General features: G+C 38.9%; 1 protein-coding gene across 3 annotated transcripts in view; it reads left to right on the forward strand.

Moving 5' to 3' along the window:
- Positions 1-15,249, forward strand: part of CTTNBP2 (cortactin binding protein 2) — a 158,182-nt gene that overhangs the window by 85,739 nt on the left and 57,194 nt on the right. For all 3 annotated transcript variants that reach the window (XM_037836306.1, XM_037836308.1, XM_037836307.1), the window contains 2 exons: positions 1,095-1,245; positions 5,321-5,575. In XM_037836306.1, coding sequence (XP_037692234.1) covers positions 1,095-1,245; positions 5,321-5,575 — 406 coding nt within the window. The remainder of the gene's footprint in view (positions 1-1,094; positions 1,246-5,320; positions 5,576-15,249) is intronic.

Below are 15,249 nucleotides of genomic sequence, written 5' to 3' on the forward strand. Positions count from 1 at the left end.
CCATGTTTTTGCCTATTGCCTGGCAATCTGTGGGGCCACTTGCTTAGATAGGATAACAGTCACAGAATGGAGGCATGGATGGCTTTGCCAAAAGGAAGAACCCTGGGGAAATCCAGAGGGTCGATTAATTTCAATGTGTATGATACACACATTTATTAACATGTAGCTTATTTTATTTAAAAAAAAATATATCAATAAAACAACAAAATATATTTTAAAATAAATATGCATGCATATATAGTGTGTGTTTATATGTGTGTGTTATGTATGTGTGTATATATATGTGTATACACACTAAATACTGCTAAGGAAAGTCAAGGTAAACCATACCTCTGAGTAAAAAGACAAAAATGTTGTGCATTGCTCATTAATTTGATTATGATTTAGCCCTCTTTTCTAAGTTTATTCTGAACTAATTTTTCTACTCACATTTAGTGTTTACCTAGTTACTAAGTGTGAAAAAGTCTTGAAGTTACCTCATTTCTTTCTTTTCTGTTTCTCAGGGCAGTGAGTTTCTGCTTAGCTATGGTTTTTCCTCTTAAACTAACCCCCCTTCCAGAAACAGGACAACCTCTGCTCTCTTTTCTCCCCAGGCAGCCTCTGTTCTGCCTCCCATGGCCTTTTATAGTAGAGGCACATGGTGCCCTGCTGTCTACACTATTTATAATTATTTTCTCAAGTGAATATCTTGGAATGACTCAGCAGCCTGACTTTTTAAAAAGTTCAATCTATTTTGAATAACAAATATTATATATGTTTAGTACGTATAACCATGCATCCCAGTAAGTTAAACACATATTCCAAGGACTCCAGTTTTACAAGTTGGTTACAGAGAAATGACATACACCACGTTCTAGTGCTTGATCAAAGCTGTTGTTTTAAATATTCACTGGAGTAATTAAATTCTGTCATTGAAATATATTTCTAACCTTGTTAAAATACGTATCTGTATAAGATCCACAATAATTAAGATATACCCAAATAGAGAGAAATGCAGTGCTACTTTTGCATTATTTTCTATATTTATTGTCGTCATCTGGTGGTTGCTTCTGAGGTCAAACACAGCTGTTATGTAATTCTAATCTTGTGTTTAGGTGTGTAGAACTATTAATTGCATATCACGCTAACATTGATCTTGCTGCTGATGGAGGACAGACACCTCTCTACCTGGCCTGTAAAAATGGAAATAAAGAATGTATCAAACTCTTACTGGAAGCTGGAACAGACCGAAGTGTAAAAACCAGAGTGAGTACCAGTTTTACAATGTGTCTGCAAACTCTGCAACTAGAAAAACAAAGTATGTTAAAATAGTGGTTGCTTTGTTTTATTTTGCTTTTAGGGTGTTGGATTTGGAAAATGTCTGACTTCTGTATGAGTCACTTTTCTTCCAATTAAAAGCCTACCCTCTGAGCCTCAGGTTGTTCATCTGTAAAACAGGAAAATGAGAGCTGTGTCCTGTCTATTTTCAGAATTAGGAGAGATAATGTGTTTTTATTCATTCAGTATTTATTTACTGAGCACCAGCCACTCTAGCCATCAGAGATATGGCAGTCAACAAAACAAACCCTGCCCTCATGAATCTTACATCCTAGCGGGTAGGAGGGGGTAACAATAAACAAACAAGCAAGCAGATGTATGAATAAATGAGCAAGCAAGTTGGATGTTTAGGAGACGTGAGTACTTGGTGTGAGGTTTTACTTTAGCAGAGTTGGTCCAAAAAAGTCTTCAGTGAAAATGTGACATTTGAACCTAAAGGAAGTAAGGGCATCGGCCATCACAAAACAAGGGGGAAGGTGGGTTCCAGGCATGAGGAACAATAAATGCAAAGGCCTGACGTGGAGAGGGATCAGCACCCACAGCAAGTGTGTGAGAGCAGGAGCTGGCCACGGAGGGCCCTGTGGGACATGGTGAGGGCTTGGAGTAAGGTGGGATGCCATTAGATGGTTTTCAACACACCAAGGAGGTGAGCTGACTTGTTTTTATAAGAATCACTCTAGCTGCAGGGCTGAGAATAGCTGTAGGTGGAATAGGGTAGATCCAGGGATACCTGTCAGGAATCTATCACTTTAATCCAGGCAAGAGGTAATGGTGGTGTGGATCAGGGTCAAGGGGTGGAAATTGTGAGAAATGACCTGCTTCTAGATATATTTTGAAGGTGTGTTACTTATTTTATAAAGAATAAATTACATATCTTATGTAAACTGTGATGGTGGCAGTGATGATGGTGGTGGATAGAGGCAGAATCACTTAATAACTGAGATTTCAGTCTCTGAAGTCAGAAGTTACAGGCTTGATCCTTGCCTCCACCAAGTTGTGTGACCTTGGGCAGGTGATGTTACACGTTATTCTCTGTGCCTTGCTTGGTATTTACCAAATTAGGCTAATAATGGCAGCCATTATCAAGAGTGTCAAAATTAAATGGGCGCATCTATATAATGAGGTGGGACAGTGTAAGCAATCAACAAATGTTAGCTGTCATTGTCACCCCATCCCATCTTCATCATCAATAGTAGTATTAACTTGTAACACATGTAAACAGAAGTGAGTTTGGTGATGAGATGGGGCCATTGCCAGCACTTAGAGGAGGGGTAATTATGACCATAATTCTTTCTAGCACAAAGTTTATTATTGCTGAGATTCTGTAGCATCTCACAGAGGTCAGGATCACTACCTGGTTTGCTCAGAACTTGACGCCCTGTGCATGGAAATCCACCCTGAAATACACACGTGATGTAACTGTTGACTCCACCCACATGATTCGAATATCTCCTTCTGTACCAGCTGCACAGATTGGAGACAGATTTAGGGAGAAAGTTTAGAGTCTGGTCCACAGAAGAGTCTTTAGGTCAATACGTATGGCTCAGCTACACAGAAATTCGTTTGAAGTAGAACTTCTCAGTTAACTCTCTGTTTTGTATCCATCAGTCCATGGTGATATATCTGAAGCTGCAGTGGTCAGCTTTAAGTACACTGATGTGCCTCTGCTGACAGAGGCCCTGTCTGAAGGGCTGGAAGAGTTAAGATCTTCCTCTGTGATCAGATGCTCAGGCATTATTTTATTTGTGCTGTTGACAATTCCCAGAATGTTAAAGGCATAATAACCCACCCACCCTCCAACATATTCCTGATAAAAGTATAGACATTATTTTTAATTTCCAAAAGTTATTCATGCCTTGGGTGACTTCTTTAATAAAGATTTAGCTATGCCATGCATCCATTTCAAAACAAACATCCTTAAATTTTTCTGGTTAGATTAATAGGTACGTTATCTATTTTACAGGTCACTCATATTGTGGGTTTTCTTAAGTAATTTTCCTAAAGAAAACCAGCAATTCATGGTAAAAACAAGGGTATAATAACCAAAGTATATATACTTTCCATTTAGTCCTATTGTTGGAACTGTCAAAAAAAAAACTCGTTTGCTTCCATTTGTTTTTTAAAAATCCAAGAGAATAGTTTAGTTTTACATATCTTCTTGATACTTTATATATTTTATCCAGGAAATGTGTGGTGTTATATACAGATTCTTTAAAATTTTACCTTACAGATGAAAAATATGATTTTATATCACCAAACTGAATGAAAAATAAGTAGTACAATATAAAAATTTAAGTCACATCCTGTAAGTTTAGAGAACACAGAAACCCATGTTCTCAAGCTAACTGTTGATGAGCTGAATGGAATCTTAACAGAATGGAGATAAACAGTATAACTGATAGAGGACCTTAAGGGAATAATTAATTTCTTGTGCCTTATAATAAAAGGTTATCAATGGACAACAGAAGATTGAACATTTTAATTTTTTTTTTTTCAGGAATGACTACATGGCCTTTGTAATGTAAATTAGGGGAAGTTTGTAATGTAAATTAGGGGAAGTGTAAGAGGATTTACACTTTGGTGCCTTTGTAAGACTGATGCCCGAATAAAGTTGTCCACAGCCCAATGAAGGACAAGCTATGAGACTGCTTTACCTGACTGGAGAACAAAGCCCCTATTCAGTATTCCAGTTACTGCCCAGTCACAGTTTTTTCTTAATCAAGTCACCTTTAGTGGTGTGAGATAGGGAACCAGAGAAAAAGCCTGGTGATGAGGGGAGAGCTTTAGCAAATGATCAGATAACTCAGTCTGAATTTAAATTGTTACCCTTAAGGTGTTGCTGTCTGTCTTGTATGCCATTTTACACACATACACAGAAAGTTTGCTCTAGTTCGCTGAATTATAAGTATAGGAATATGAAATAATACATTATTTCATTATGGCAAAGGGAAAATAAATGTAGAGAAAATAAAAGTAAGCCAAAATACAGTCTCCAAAATATGACTCAGTTCTTTTATAAAAATCAAGAAAACTAATGAAGATGGGTACCTGAGTGAAAGGAAGACCCATCTTCTTGTAAAAATGAAAGACTGTGGATGGGACCAAGATTTTCCATAGAATAGTGGTTCTCAGACTTTATGCATCAGAATCACCCAGTGAGCTTGTTAAAATACAGATTGTTGGGCCCCACACCCAGAGTTTATGATTGAGTAGGTCTGGGGTGGGACTCAAGAATTTGCATGTCTGAGTTCCCGGATGATGCTGATACTGCCAGTCTGAGGACCACACTGTGAAGAACCCTGCCCTGTAAGAATTCTGAGTCTCCTCTAGCAACCATGGGCGATAGAGCTCCATAGACAACAGGTCCCATGATTTTAGTTGGAACATTTTCTAAGCTTGTTATTTATCAGTTTCCCATTGCAGTCAAAGAATACTCAATAGCGGTTCATAGAAATCCAAAGAAATTAATTGCTTTTGTCTTTCCTCCATGTCTACCTTTTCCATATTATCTAGGAACTTTCTTTTCAGGATGGTTGGCATAAAATTTTGAGATCACTAGTGTTAGGATTCCGCCCTATAGGTAAAACTGGCTTATAACAGCATTCTTTTAGAACATTAATAATTACATCATATGTGGATATCTACTAAACAAAAACAATAAAGCTCTTTTTGGTAAAGTTTGTTTTCTTCCATAGTATTAAGTTCAGATTTTGGTTTACCATACAGAATGCTCAGTTAAGGTCCAGGGCAATGTCTGTTCACTTCAAATAGTTAATTGTTAGTCAAAGGTGATCACAGATAGCAAACTTAAGTTCTTTGACTGATAGGGATCAAAGAACTTTACTTGGCTCATCAGCTGTTTTGCTGTATTCAAAATTGGAATGCCTGCTTCTCTCAGCTCAGTGGTCCATGTTCAAGAACATTTAGAGGTGAACTTTAAATAACATTGTTCCCAATGTCAATGTTGTAATCACCCCTTTCTCTCCGGTCATTTTATTTTCAGGATGGCTGGACACCAGTTCACGCAGCTGTGGACACTGGTAACGTGGACAGCCTCAAGCTTCTTATGTACCATAGAGCGCCAGCTCATGGAAACTCATTGAATGAGGAAGAGCCTGAGCCAGGCGCCTTTGACTTGGATGGAGGAGAAGAGGGTCCTGAAGGCACTGCCAAGCCTGTTGTTTCCGCGGACCTCATTAACCACGCCGACAGAGAAGGCTGGACTGCTGCCCATATTGCTGCCTCAAAAGGTTTTAAGGTGTGTGTGGTAGCAGCTGGCCTCATCACACAGTTGTAGCTTGATGAATGGCAAAGTTATCTGCTATTGACTGAGAGTATTTAAATTGAGCAGATGGAGGCTGAGGGATAGCATTGCAAGAGATTAGCTACCAGTACAAACTGACTTTTTCCTGTCCAGCAGAGATATATGGTCAAGGGCATAGGGACTTTTCATAAAAATCATCTTATTTGGAGCTAGTCAATAAGAAAGGTAGGGGTAATTTCAAACATTTTATCTTATCTACGCTTAGGAGAAGCAGATGGGTATTGATTTAGTCAACACTGTTTGTTAGAGGTTGGGCTGGAGTTCACAACCCCACTGCAGAGTTCTCACCCACTACCCTAAGCTGCCCCACTTGTTCTCTGCTTGTGCTGTCTTGCTGATATACAAGAGGGAACTCTAGATTTCACTCATCAGTTAGAGTAGAAAAAGAATCTGATTTTTAAAGAAGTTGCATGGTATTGTAGGCTATCTACTTGTGCCCCTTTTAATTTTGAATCATTTTAGCAATGATAAGTTATTAGGAAGCTCCTGAGTGTAAGGCACTGTGTATGCTAATATTTGCAGGGATAGTTTCTGTCATGAGATAGCTTGTAGTTCAGAGGCAGGGGTGGGAGGAGTACAAGAGAAGTGCAGCATAAGAGAAGCACAAAAAAATTAACATGTAGTTGAAGTGGTATAAACGTTTTTGTGCAAAAATTAGAACGCATGTTTTTCATAGGACAGTGTTGCATGGATGTTAAGATCAGAAATGGTTCATTCTAGAGGAGATGAAAATTATTTTGGGCCTTGCAGGGTATGTTAATTTGCTGCTAATCACTGGGGAGAGGAGAGGAGTTCTGGTGAATGTAGCAGTAGAAGCAGAGAGAGGCAGGGAAACAGAGAGATGGATGCCTCCCCAGTTGAACTAGTGGAAAGTGGTGAGAAATAAGACTAGACTGCTAGTGTCATGGTTGGGCATTGGGCCTTCGATGCATATTGGGGAGTTTGTGCTTAATTCAATAGACAGACAAAGCCTTGCAATGGTTTTATGCAAAGGAGCAAAGTAATTGGCTCAACGGTTTAAAATTATTGGCCGCAACATTCAGAGTTATGAAGAAACTGGTGGCAGGGAGATAAACTAGGTGAAAGCTGATGAGAGCAGTGAAAGTGATGAGAGACTACAAACTAGAAATTTCCAGGAATTGAACACTGATTAGCTATGGCAAATGATGGTGCTGATTGGAAAGATAGTAGTGGTGTTTCCAAGAAGTGAAAGGAAGATATGCCATTGTGATCAGGAAGATAGAATGTGGTTTGAGACCTGCTGAATTTAAGTGCTATAATCTGTTCATCCAGATGCAAGTATCTGGGAATAGCTGGAAATGTGTGTTTGAAGCTCCTGGTTGGGTTCCTGTTACTGTAATCTATAAGAGAAGCTGTTCATTTTAGACTTTGGTTTAAAAAAGTGAGAAAAAGTCATGATTCAGCTCATTGTCGATGAATTGTTTATTAGCAGTAGGTTTTATCCATTCTAGCTTTTAACACAAAAGATTCAAAAAGTCTGGGACTTGGTGTATGCATATCTATTTAAATGGAATGCAATTGCATTTGATGTAAAAGATTTTCGTGGGCAAAGGTGGGAAATGTGATAAGTTTAAATCTGAAAATGCACAGTTGTCTAGGATGATGAATGTCACTTGATGGTGGAGAGATGCCTGATCTTAACCCACTCCCAGACCCTGAAAGAAAATCTTTGAGTGTAATGCTGGATGTTACTGATAGGAGTGGGTTGTGGATGCACTCATTCTGGAGGCAAACAACAACAAACAACAAAAACCCTGAGCATTACTGATCTACAATGTTCCCCTGCTGAACCTCTCATGTTGGACGGAGAGAGGAACCCACTCCCCAGGGGTGTTGTGCTGCAGTGTAGGGTGGCTGTGTTGCTGCTTTAGCTCCATGATTATAACTCCTTATTAGTCTTGGTGTTTTTTATACCAAGGATAGTGTCTTCACCTATTCTCAGGTCTTTGGTTCACAGTGGATGTTCACTGTTGAATAAAGGAATTATGACCTGTTTCTCTTATAGAATATCACTCTCTTGTATTCTCTTACTTTAAGAGGTGTAAGGTGAATTTTGGGCAAGAGAAAGGAGAATTTAAAAAGCGAGCATAGCTAACCATATTCATGTACTACTAAGCTATTAAAAGAAAAGATTTTTTAGCCCTGGAGTGAATATCTAACCTCCCAATATAACCTTTTCATTTTATAATAAGAACATTTAAGCCCTGGAGGTCTAAATCACCAACCTAGATACACAGGGGCTGGGAATGAAGCCCAGATGCCCGACTCCATTGCTTTTTGCAATCCACCATGCTGTCTTCCTTCCTAGTCACATGTGTTGGAAAATATTTTTTTGTATCATTTACCTAATAAAATGATTATATTCTGGCTGAGGTTCTCAAGAAAGGCGAAGTCACTTACAAGTTGTTAAAGCCAGTTTTCTGAAAAATTTCATTATGATTCTGAGTAAACCATTGTGTGGTAAAGATTCTACATTGACAAATAGGGCTTAAAACATGACTTTTTTTTCTCTATGTAGTAGCATATATGTCCAATCGAGATAAGGTGGTAGCACCATCATTACCCAAGAGGAAGACAGCTTCAGTTTCCACATTTTTTGCAGTAGAGAATTGTGGAATTTCAGAGCTTGAAGAGACTTGTAGCTCATCCAGTGTAACCCCCTCATGTTGGAAATGAAGAAACCAAGTCTTGAAAAATGGCATAACTCACAGAAGATCAGATTCAAAAATTAGTGCTTTTTCCAACTTAGTCTTTGGTATTTTTCCCAACAGTTAAGAAATGTAAACAAGCCATCATCTAAGGCTTGATAATAGGAGTACCTCTCTAAAGCCGGCCTGTGACTACTCCAGAGAGACTGCTGAGCTAATTATAGAGGATAAATCTTTGTTTCCATTGCTCCTTGTGAATAGAAAGAAGGATTTCTTAGTGAAAGTCTTTGTCATGACACCTTTGACAGGTCAAGTTCCTAAAACAGAAACAAATTAGGAAAATTGGAATTGAGCATCTCTGTTGAAGTTCTCATACCAGGGTGTTTTTATGAGGTGGACAGCATTTTTTTTTTTTTTTTTGACTACAGGAGTGAATTACAATTCTAGTTTATATATTTACAGTGGCTTCCTATCTTTCATGCTCTTAGTCTCTTTGGGTTGTTTAACATGTTGGCTGTTTAATAGCAACTTCCCTCAGCTTCCATAGTACAGTCACTTCCTCACTTCCACTCCTGTTTTGTTGACCAGGCTGTCTCTTTTTTTATTGCTTTTGCTCTTTTGTTTTTTTAACCGTAAACAACTCCCAAGCTCTCTTCTCAGCTCTCTACTCCAGTTTTTAAAAGAACTTATCCAGTCTTTCATCTGGATAAAATGATGACTGGTCCCAAACCCATATCTCCACACCTGACTTTTTACCTGTCTTCTAGACATTTCTAGGCAGGCTCCCTGTCAAGAACTGGCTGCCTTTTCACCATCTGTGGGTCACGTCTGTATTGTGTTAGGGCTGTGGTCTGCCTGATGCATTGTTAGCTTGTTAGCCATGTGGGAGTCAGCGTTTCCTCTCATGCATTCACCAGGCCTGCCTGGAAGTCTGGTGAGGTGTGTGTCTCCTGTGCTACATGGGACTCTGAGATTTGGATTCCCCCTCATAGATCTTGGCTGCAAAGAGAACAAGATCATGGGGGTGGGGTTTGGTGGGGGTACTAAAATTTACTACTCACACAGAGTTGAATCACTGGCTAGGAGAATCTAAAAAAGTCAGATAAGATGCCTGCAAAGTTGGCCCACATCTTTGGGACTAGATGTTAATTGTGATAAATAGAAATCTGTTCTTTGGAATCTGTTTTAGTGCTTTTGATTCTTTGTGGTTATTTCCTTTTTTCCCATAATTTTTAGTAAAATTATTTTTGAAAATGCCAGGCTGACTCAACCACATTGTGGTAAACAAGGGAAAGGGGATTCATTTTGTACTCACACAGAATGTCGTGGCAGTGATTGACTGAAACCTGGAGGGATTGTAAACTTGGCCAACCAGAGGCGCCCCCTCTCCAACCCACCCCATCCCCACCCCACTTTCAAGATATAAAACTCCCCGTGTTTTCCACTAACACTTTTCAGGGATCTGGCTTTTGATCCCTTTTCCTTTTCTTCCTCTGTAGCGTAGCCCTTGAGTGATTTTTTTGATTCCCAGAATATAATCTGTAGCAATTGCTAAATCTTATCTCTAGGCCAACCTAACCTTTTCCTGAGCTCATCCAGGAAAGTCCTGTTGAGGAAATTACTGTTTACAGAGAATCTTTTTAAAAACTGGGAAATAGACTTCCCAGATTGCCTGTTATCCCAGTGTAATTATTGTCCCCTTTTATTCTTAAAATTGTTAAAAATATTTATTTTTCAAATTCTTACTATTTTTTTATCCTTAAAAATAGTTATAAAATAAGTCTTAGAATTTAGGCAATAAATTTATAAGGTAACCCTATTGATGACCATATTCATATTGCTTCACCAGACAGCTCTGTTGGGGTGCATCCTCGGGGTACAGTGTTTATGTTCCTTAGCCAGTCTCACTGTATTTCTTGTCTTTCCCCTCTTAATCCTCTAAAATCACCTTGCTCTACCTCCCTAACTTAATGAATTTGAATGACCAATACACCTCTAGATTTTGCTCCTTTTATAAGGGATTTTTTAATATGTTGCCTCCTCCATAGTCTCATAATCTCATGCTCTTGGGAAGCCCCCATCCTCTGTGTCTGGACTCATGCAGAGCCCTGCCACATGGTCTCATCATCTCCATCACTCCACCTCCTTTACACTATTATTGACCTACTTAACATCTTTCCAAGGCTCTGCCATGTCCAGTGTCAGTGCCAGACCCTTATTGTGATAGACAAGTCTCTGTCCACCTCCAAAGGCTCACTTGCCTCTCTTTCCCTAGTGCATTCTGTGTTCCAACCATGCACACCTGGCTACTGTGCAGACATCCTGGGCTCTGACTTCTCTCCCGGTCTTTGCATCTGCTGATCCCATTTCCTCAAATGGCCTCTTCTCCTGTCCTGTCCCTTCTCTGCTGGAAAACATCTCAGCTTGTCTTGGCTTCCAGGAGAGTTAGGTGTTCCCATGGCACCTCTCCACATTTCACTGAGAGCCTGCAGTGTATTGTAATTGTTTGCATGCCTTTCTGTTTCAAGAAAATGGTTTTTCTTCTTTGCAGATACCGTGCCCAACAGAGTCTCTGGCCTCAAAGTGCTAAATGTTTGCTGAATCAAGGAGCAAATGGTCTATTACTGTTCTCTTTTAGCTAGTCTCCTTCCCATCACCCTCTTCCTTTTCTGTACATCTTCCACATGCATCAATTGGTTTTCAGAACAGAGCTCATCATTGCACTCTCATATGCAGACACATCCCCAGGCCTACAGAAAGCACCCAGACTCCTCAGCACTTAGCCCAGTCTCAGCACTCACATCTAAATCCACCTCTTTGCTTATGCCATTTTCTCCCATTTTAATGGTTCCCATCCCCTCTGCTTCTGGCCATGCAAACAGTGAATACACCCACTCCCCCAAGGTTATTCACAGCTCTTGCTCCCAACCTGAAACAGCTTTCATTTTCTCTCTCTATCCAATCCCAAACTCTCAGTTCCCTGTCATGACTTTGATTTTATCTCCAGCCCTTTGGACTCAGGGTTTCTATTTAGTGACTCTGACACTGCGACCTTGTCTGTAGAGGACTGTGGCCGAGATTGCTCATTGTCCCTCAGCATCTCTTCTACCCTTCTTTTATAATAACCAGTCCTTCCATTTTCAGCTGGGCCCATGGCCCTCAAAAGTAAAGACTACATTTCCATTCTCTATTGCAGATCACTCTGGCCATGCACTGAAGTTCTGGCCGATGGGATGTGAGTGGAAGTGAAAATCTAACTAGGCCACTGCTTTATTTCTTTGTTGTAGCAGGTATATCTGCATCCTAATTAATTTAAGGACTTTAGCCTAACGCACTCATCTGGATCCCTTGCTCCACATCATTTGAGTGGGATACCCTGCCCAGGTTAGGCCCCCTGGGAATCCAGAAGCAGTGACTGGCATTTTTCCTCATTATGTAATCCCACCCTTCAACGAGAGAACGTAAATGCTTTTCTCTACCTTTTCCTCCTCTACTTCCTCCAGGTAGTGAAACTTTGTTCATCACTTCAACAGCCCCTTCCCTACGTGTATTTTCCCCCGTGTCTAACTCTGCTACACTTTGCACTCCTCCCTGAGAAATGGAACTGTCACCTTAATCATCATCACCGCCGTCAGCCCTAGCACAGCACCTGGCACACAGATGCTTAGTACCCATTTCATAAAAGGGTTGTGAGGAGTAAATGGGCTAAATACTTTTAAAGTATAAGAACTGTGCCTGGATCTAAGTATGTGCTCAATAAATAGTTGTTGTAGCTGCTGTTGTTACATTGTCAGTTGGGTTGAAGTGTTCATCTTCCTTGTGTTTCCCCGTGGAGCCCCTGACAGCACTGTAGAATTCACACTCGTAGCAGTATTTGGGTACGTCAGGGACTGATCGTTCATACTTCCTTAAAGAGAGTGTCACTGCTCATGGTATTTCCCACTGACTTACCTGAGTATAATAAAAATTATAAACATCCACCTTGAATGTCAAAAGTGAAAGAATCTTAATTCAGGAGAATTGCAGATTTCTGTTGCATCTTTTGTCATTTATATTTATGGTCTGAAGTAACATAGCCTAGAACTATCTTGAGAGATCAGTGTATTTGTTGATATGCAGTAATATGTCTCCACTTAACTGAATATTGGATTATTTTCTAATGGATGGCAATAATGTCGACTATAAAGGCAACTGATAAATATTGAGAGTTTAGTATGTGCCAAGAATATAAGAATTCTGTATGCACCTTTGCATTTAAGTCATATAACTCTATGAAACATAGGTATTTGAAATATAGATAAGAAAACCGAGGCAGGAATATGTTAAATGATTTACCAAAGGTCATAGATAGTATGATTTGTATTAGCAGGATTACAATCTAGGTCTGCTTGGCTCTTTTCAACTTTTACTACAGAACTAACCTATATAACAGATGTGTTATTTTCATCTCTTGTCAGCTTGGTAATTCACATGTTTAATGCTCAGATTGTATGCTATTTAGTCCTTGTGTTAGAGCCAGCTTCTAAATCAACATTGAGTTTGTTATTCATTTACTGGTTTTCTACAAATTAATAGCAACATCATCTTGATAAGAACTGGCACGTGTATTTTTGACTTTGTTTTCAGTTAATTTCTAGCTTCTTGATTTCTTAAATCTGAGCTCCATACCCATGAAAGCCAGACATGGGTTATAATTTTCAGAGACTTTCCCTCAAGCCTGAGTCAAGGCAGTGAGAAACAAATGTCCTAGTCAGTTCCCTTTGTTGGCGGGCAGATTTTCCCCATCTGCTCTTGTATTTTTTTTTTTTCAGGGGTCCTTTGATTCAGCTCCTGCTTTTATAGGCCCAAGGTCTAGTCTCCCATCCCCCCAGCACCCATTAATCCCCATAACTCTGGGTTCTCTGTATCATCTTTGCCCTCAAAGCAGCACTGGCTTCCTGGTTCAAATTTCACTTACTCTTTGTTTTTCTTTCTGGTCCTTAGAGATTTCCTGTACTTTCTTGTGAACTCATTATTGTATTTAAAAGTATTTGGGGGAGGGTGGCAATATGAAGCAACTGGAACTTACATATACTGCTAGTGGGAGCAGAAATTGGTATAACTGCTTTGAACAGCTCTTTACAATATCTACTAATGTACAACATATGCATTCTGAGCAACCCAGCGGTTCAGCTCTACTGTGTATACCCAGCAAAAATGCATACATGTGTCCATGCAAGGACGTGAAGTAGGATGTTCATAGTAGAACCCAAATGCCTATCAGTAGAAGAATGGATAAGTAAATGATTGTTATTTGTATAATGGAATACCATGCAGTAATAATATTTTAAAAAGGATAAACTATGATTATTCCCAACACATGGATGAACCTTACAGATATTATGTTGAATGAAAGAAGCCAAATATAAAAGTATATCTGCAGTGTAATTTCCACTTGTATAAAGAGAGTTCAAAACCAGGCCCAATCTGTTATAAGAAATCAGAACCGTAGTTACCTCTGGGGAGAGGCGGCAAGGGGCTAGTTCACAGAAGTCTGTTCACTTTGTGGTAATTCTTAAGTCTTATACTGTTTCTACACTTTTCTGTATGTATATTAGACTTCAATTAAAAAATGTGTGTGTAATACAAGGAAATAAATAAAATGTATGGTTTTGGCAATTTATGCAGCATCAGTGTTTTACACTAAGAGTTGAAGGCTTTTCAGACTCTGGTTTACTGTGTTGTCAGAAGTGGAAGTCAGTGCAAAGCACTTTTGACTGTGTAGGTGTATTTGGGGAATGATAGTTGGGACAGTGCTTGTTTTGGTTGTTAGTCCCATTTCATGGTTTCTGATCTATTCAGTTTTGTGCTAATTTTTTTTGAGGACTCAGTAAACATGATGAAGTGGTAAAAGTTGATATAGCCAAATCCCTTGGTAAATATCTTGATGTAATACCCTGCCATGCAATTATTTATTAGAAAAATGTATGCATTGTGTATTGCCTTATTTATACTTTGCATTTGTAAAGTTTTGGAGAACTAAGACTTTTCAGTCCATAGGTTACTGATACATTTTATTTCTTTATTAGAGAAGTTGTGGGTTTACAAAACAATACAGCATTCCCATATTGCAGCCCACCACCACCATCTTGCATTGATGTGGAACATCTGTTACAAATGGTAGCACATATTTACAATTGTGCTATTGACTATAGACCATGGTTTAACTGAGAATTTACTGTTTATGTAGTATATGTCTATGGATTTTTTTTTTAATTTTTATTCTGTTACCTGTATATAATCTAACATTTCCCCTTTTAACCACATTCAACTATTTAATTCAGTGCTGTTGATTATTTTCACAATGTTGTGCTACCATCCCATTATTTATTACCAAGACTTTTCCATCATCACAAATAGAAACTCTGTATATTCTAAGCCTTAATTCCCTATTCCCTAATTCTACCCCTGCCCCTGTAATCTAGATTGATTCTATGAGTTTGCTTATTCTAATATTTCATATCAATGAGATCCTACAATATTTGTCCTTTAGTGTCTAGCTTACTTCACTCAACATGATGTCTTCAAGGTTGATCCATGTTGTTGCACGTATCAGAATTTCATTCCTTTTTTGGCTAAATAATATTCCATTGTGTGTATATACCACATTTTATTCATTCATCAGCTGATGAATACTTGGGTTGCCACCGTCTTTTGGCAGTTGTGAGTAATGCTGCTGTGAACATTGGTGTGCAAATGTCTGTTCGAGTCCCTTCTTTCGATTCTTTTGAGTATATAGCTAGTAGTGGGATTGCAGGATTCTACGGTAGTTCTATACTTAGATGACTGATAGTTTTTTAATGGAGATTTCCTTAAACAACACAGAAGGGGAAAAAGATTAAAATATAAGGAACATAATTTCAGCATAGATTGCTAATGTTTTCTAAAAATTCATCATGA

Source organism: Choloepus didactylus, chromosome 5 (assembly GCF_015220235.1).
Source record: "Choloepus didactylus isolate mChoDid1 chromosome 5, mChoDid1.pri, whole genome shotgun sequence".
Taxonomy (NCBI): domain Eukaryota; kingdom Metazoa; phylum Chordata; class Mammalia; order Pilosa; family Megalonychidae; genus Choloepus; species Choloepus didactylus.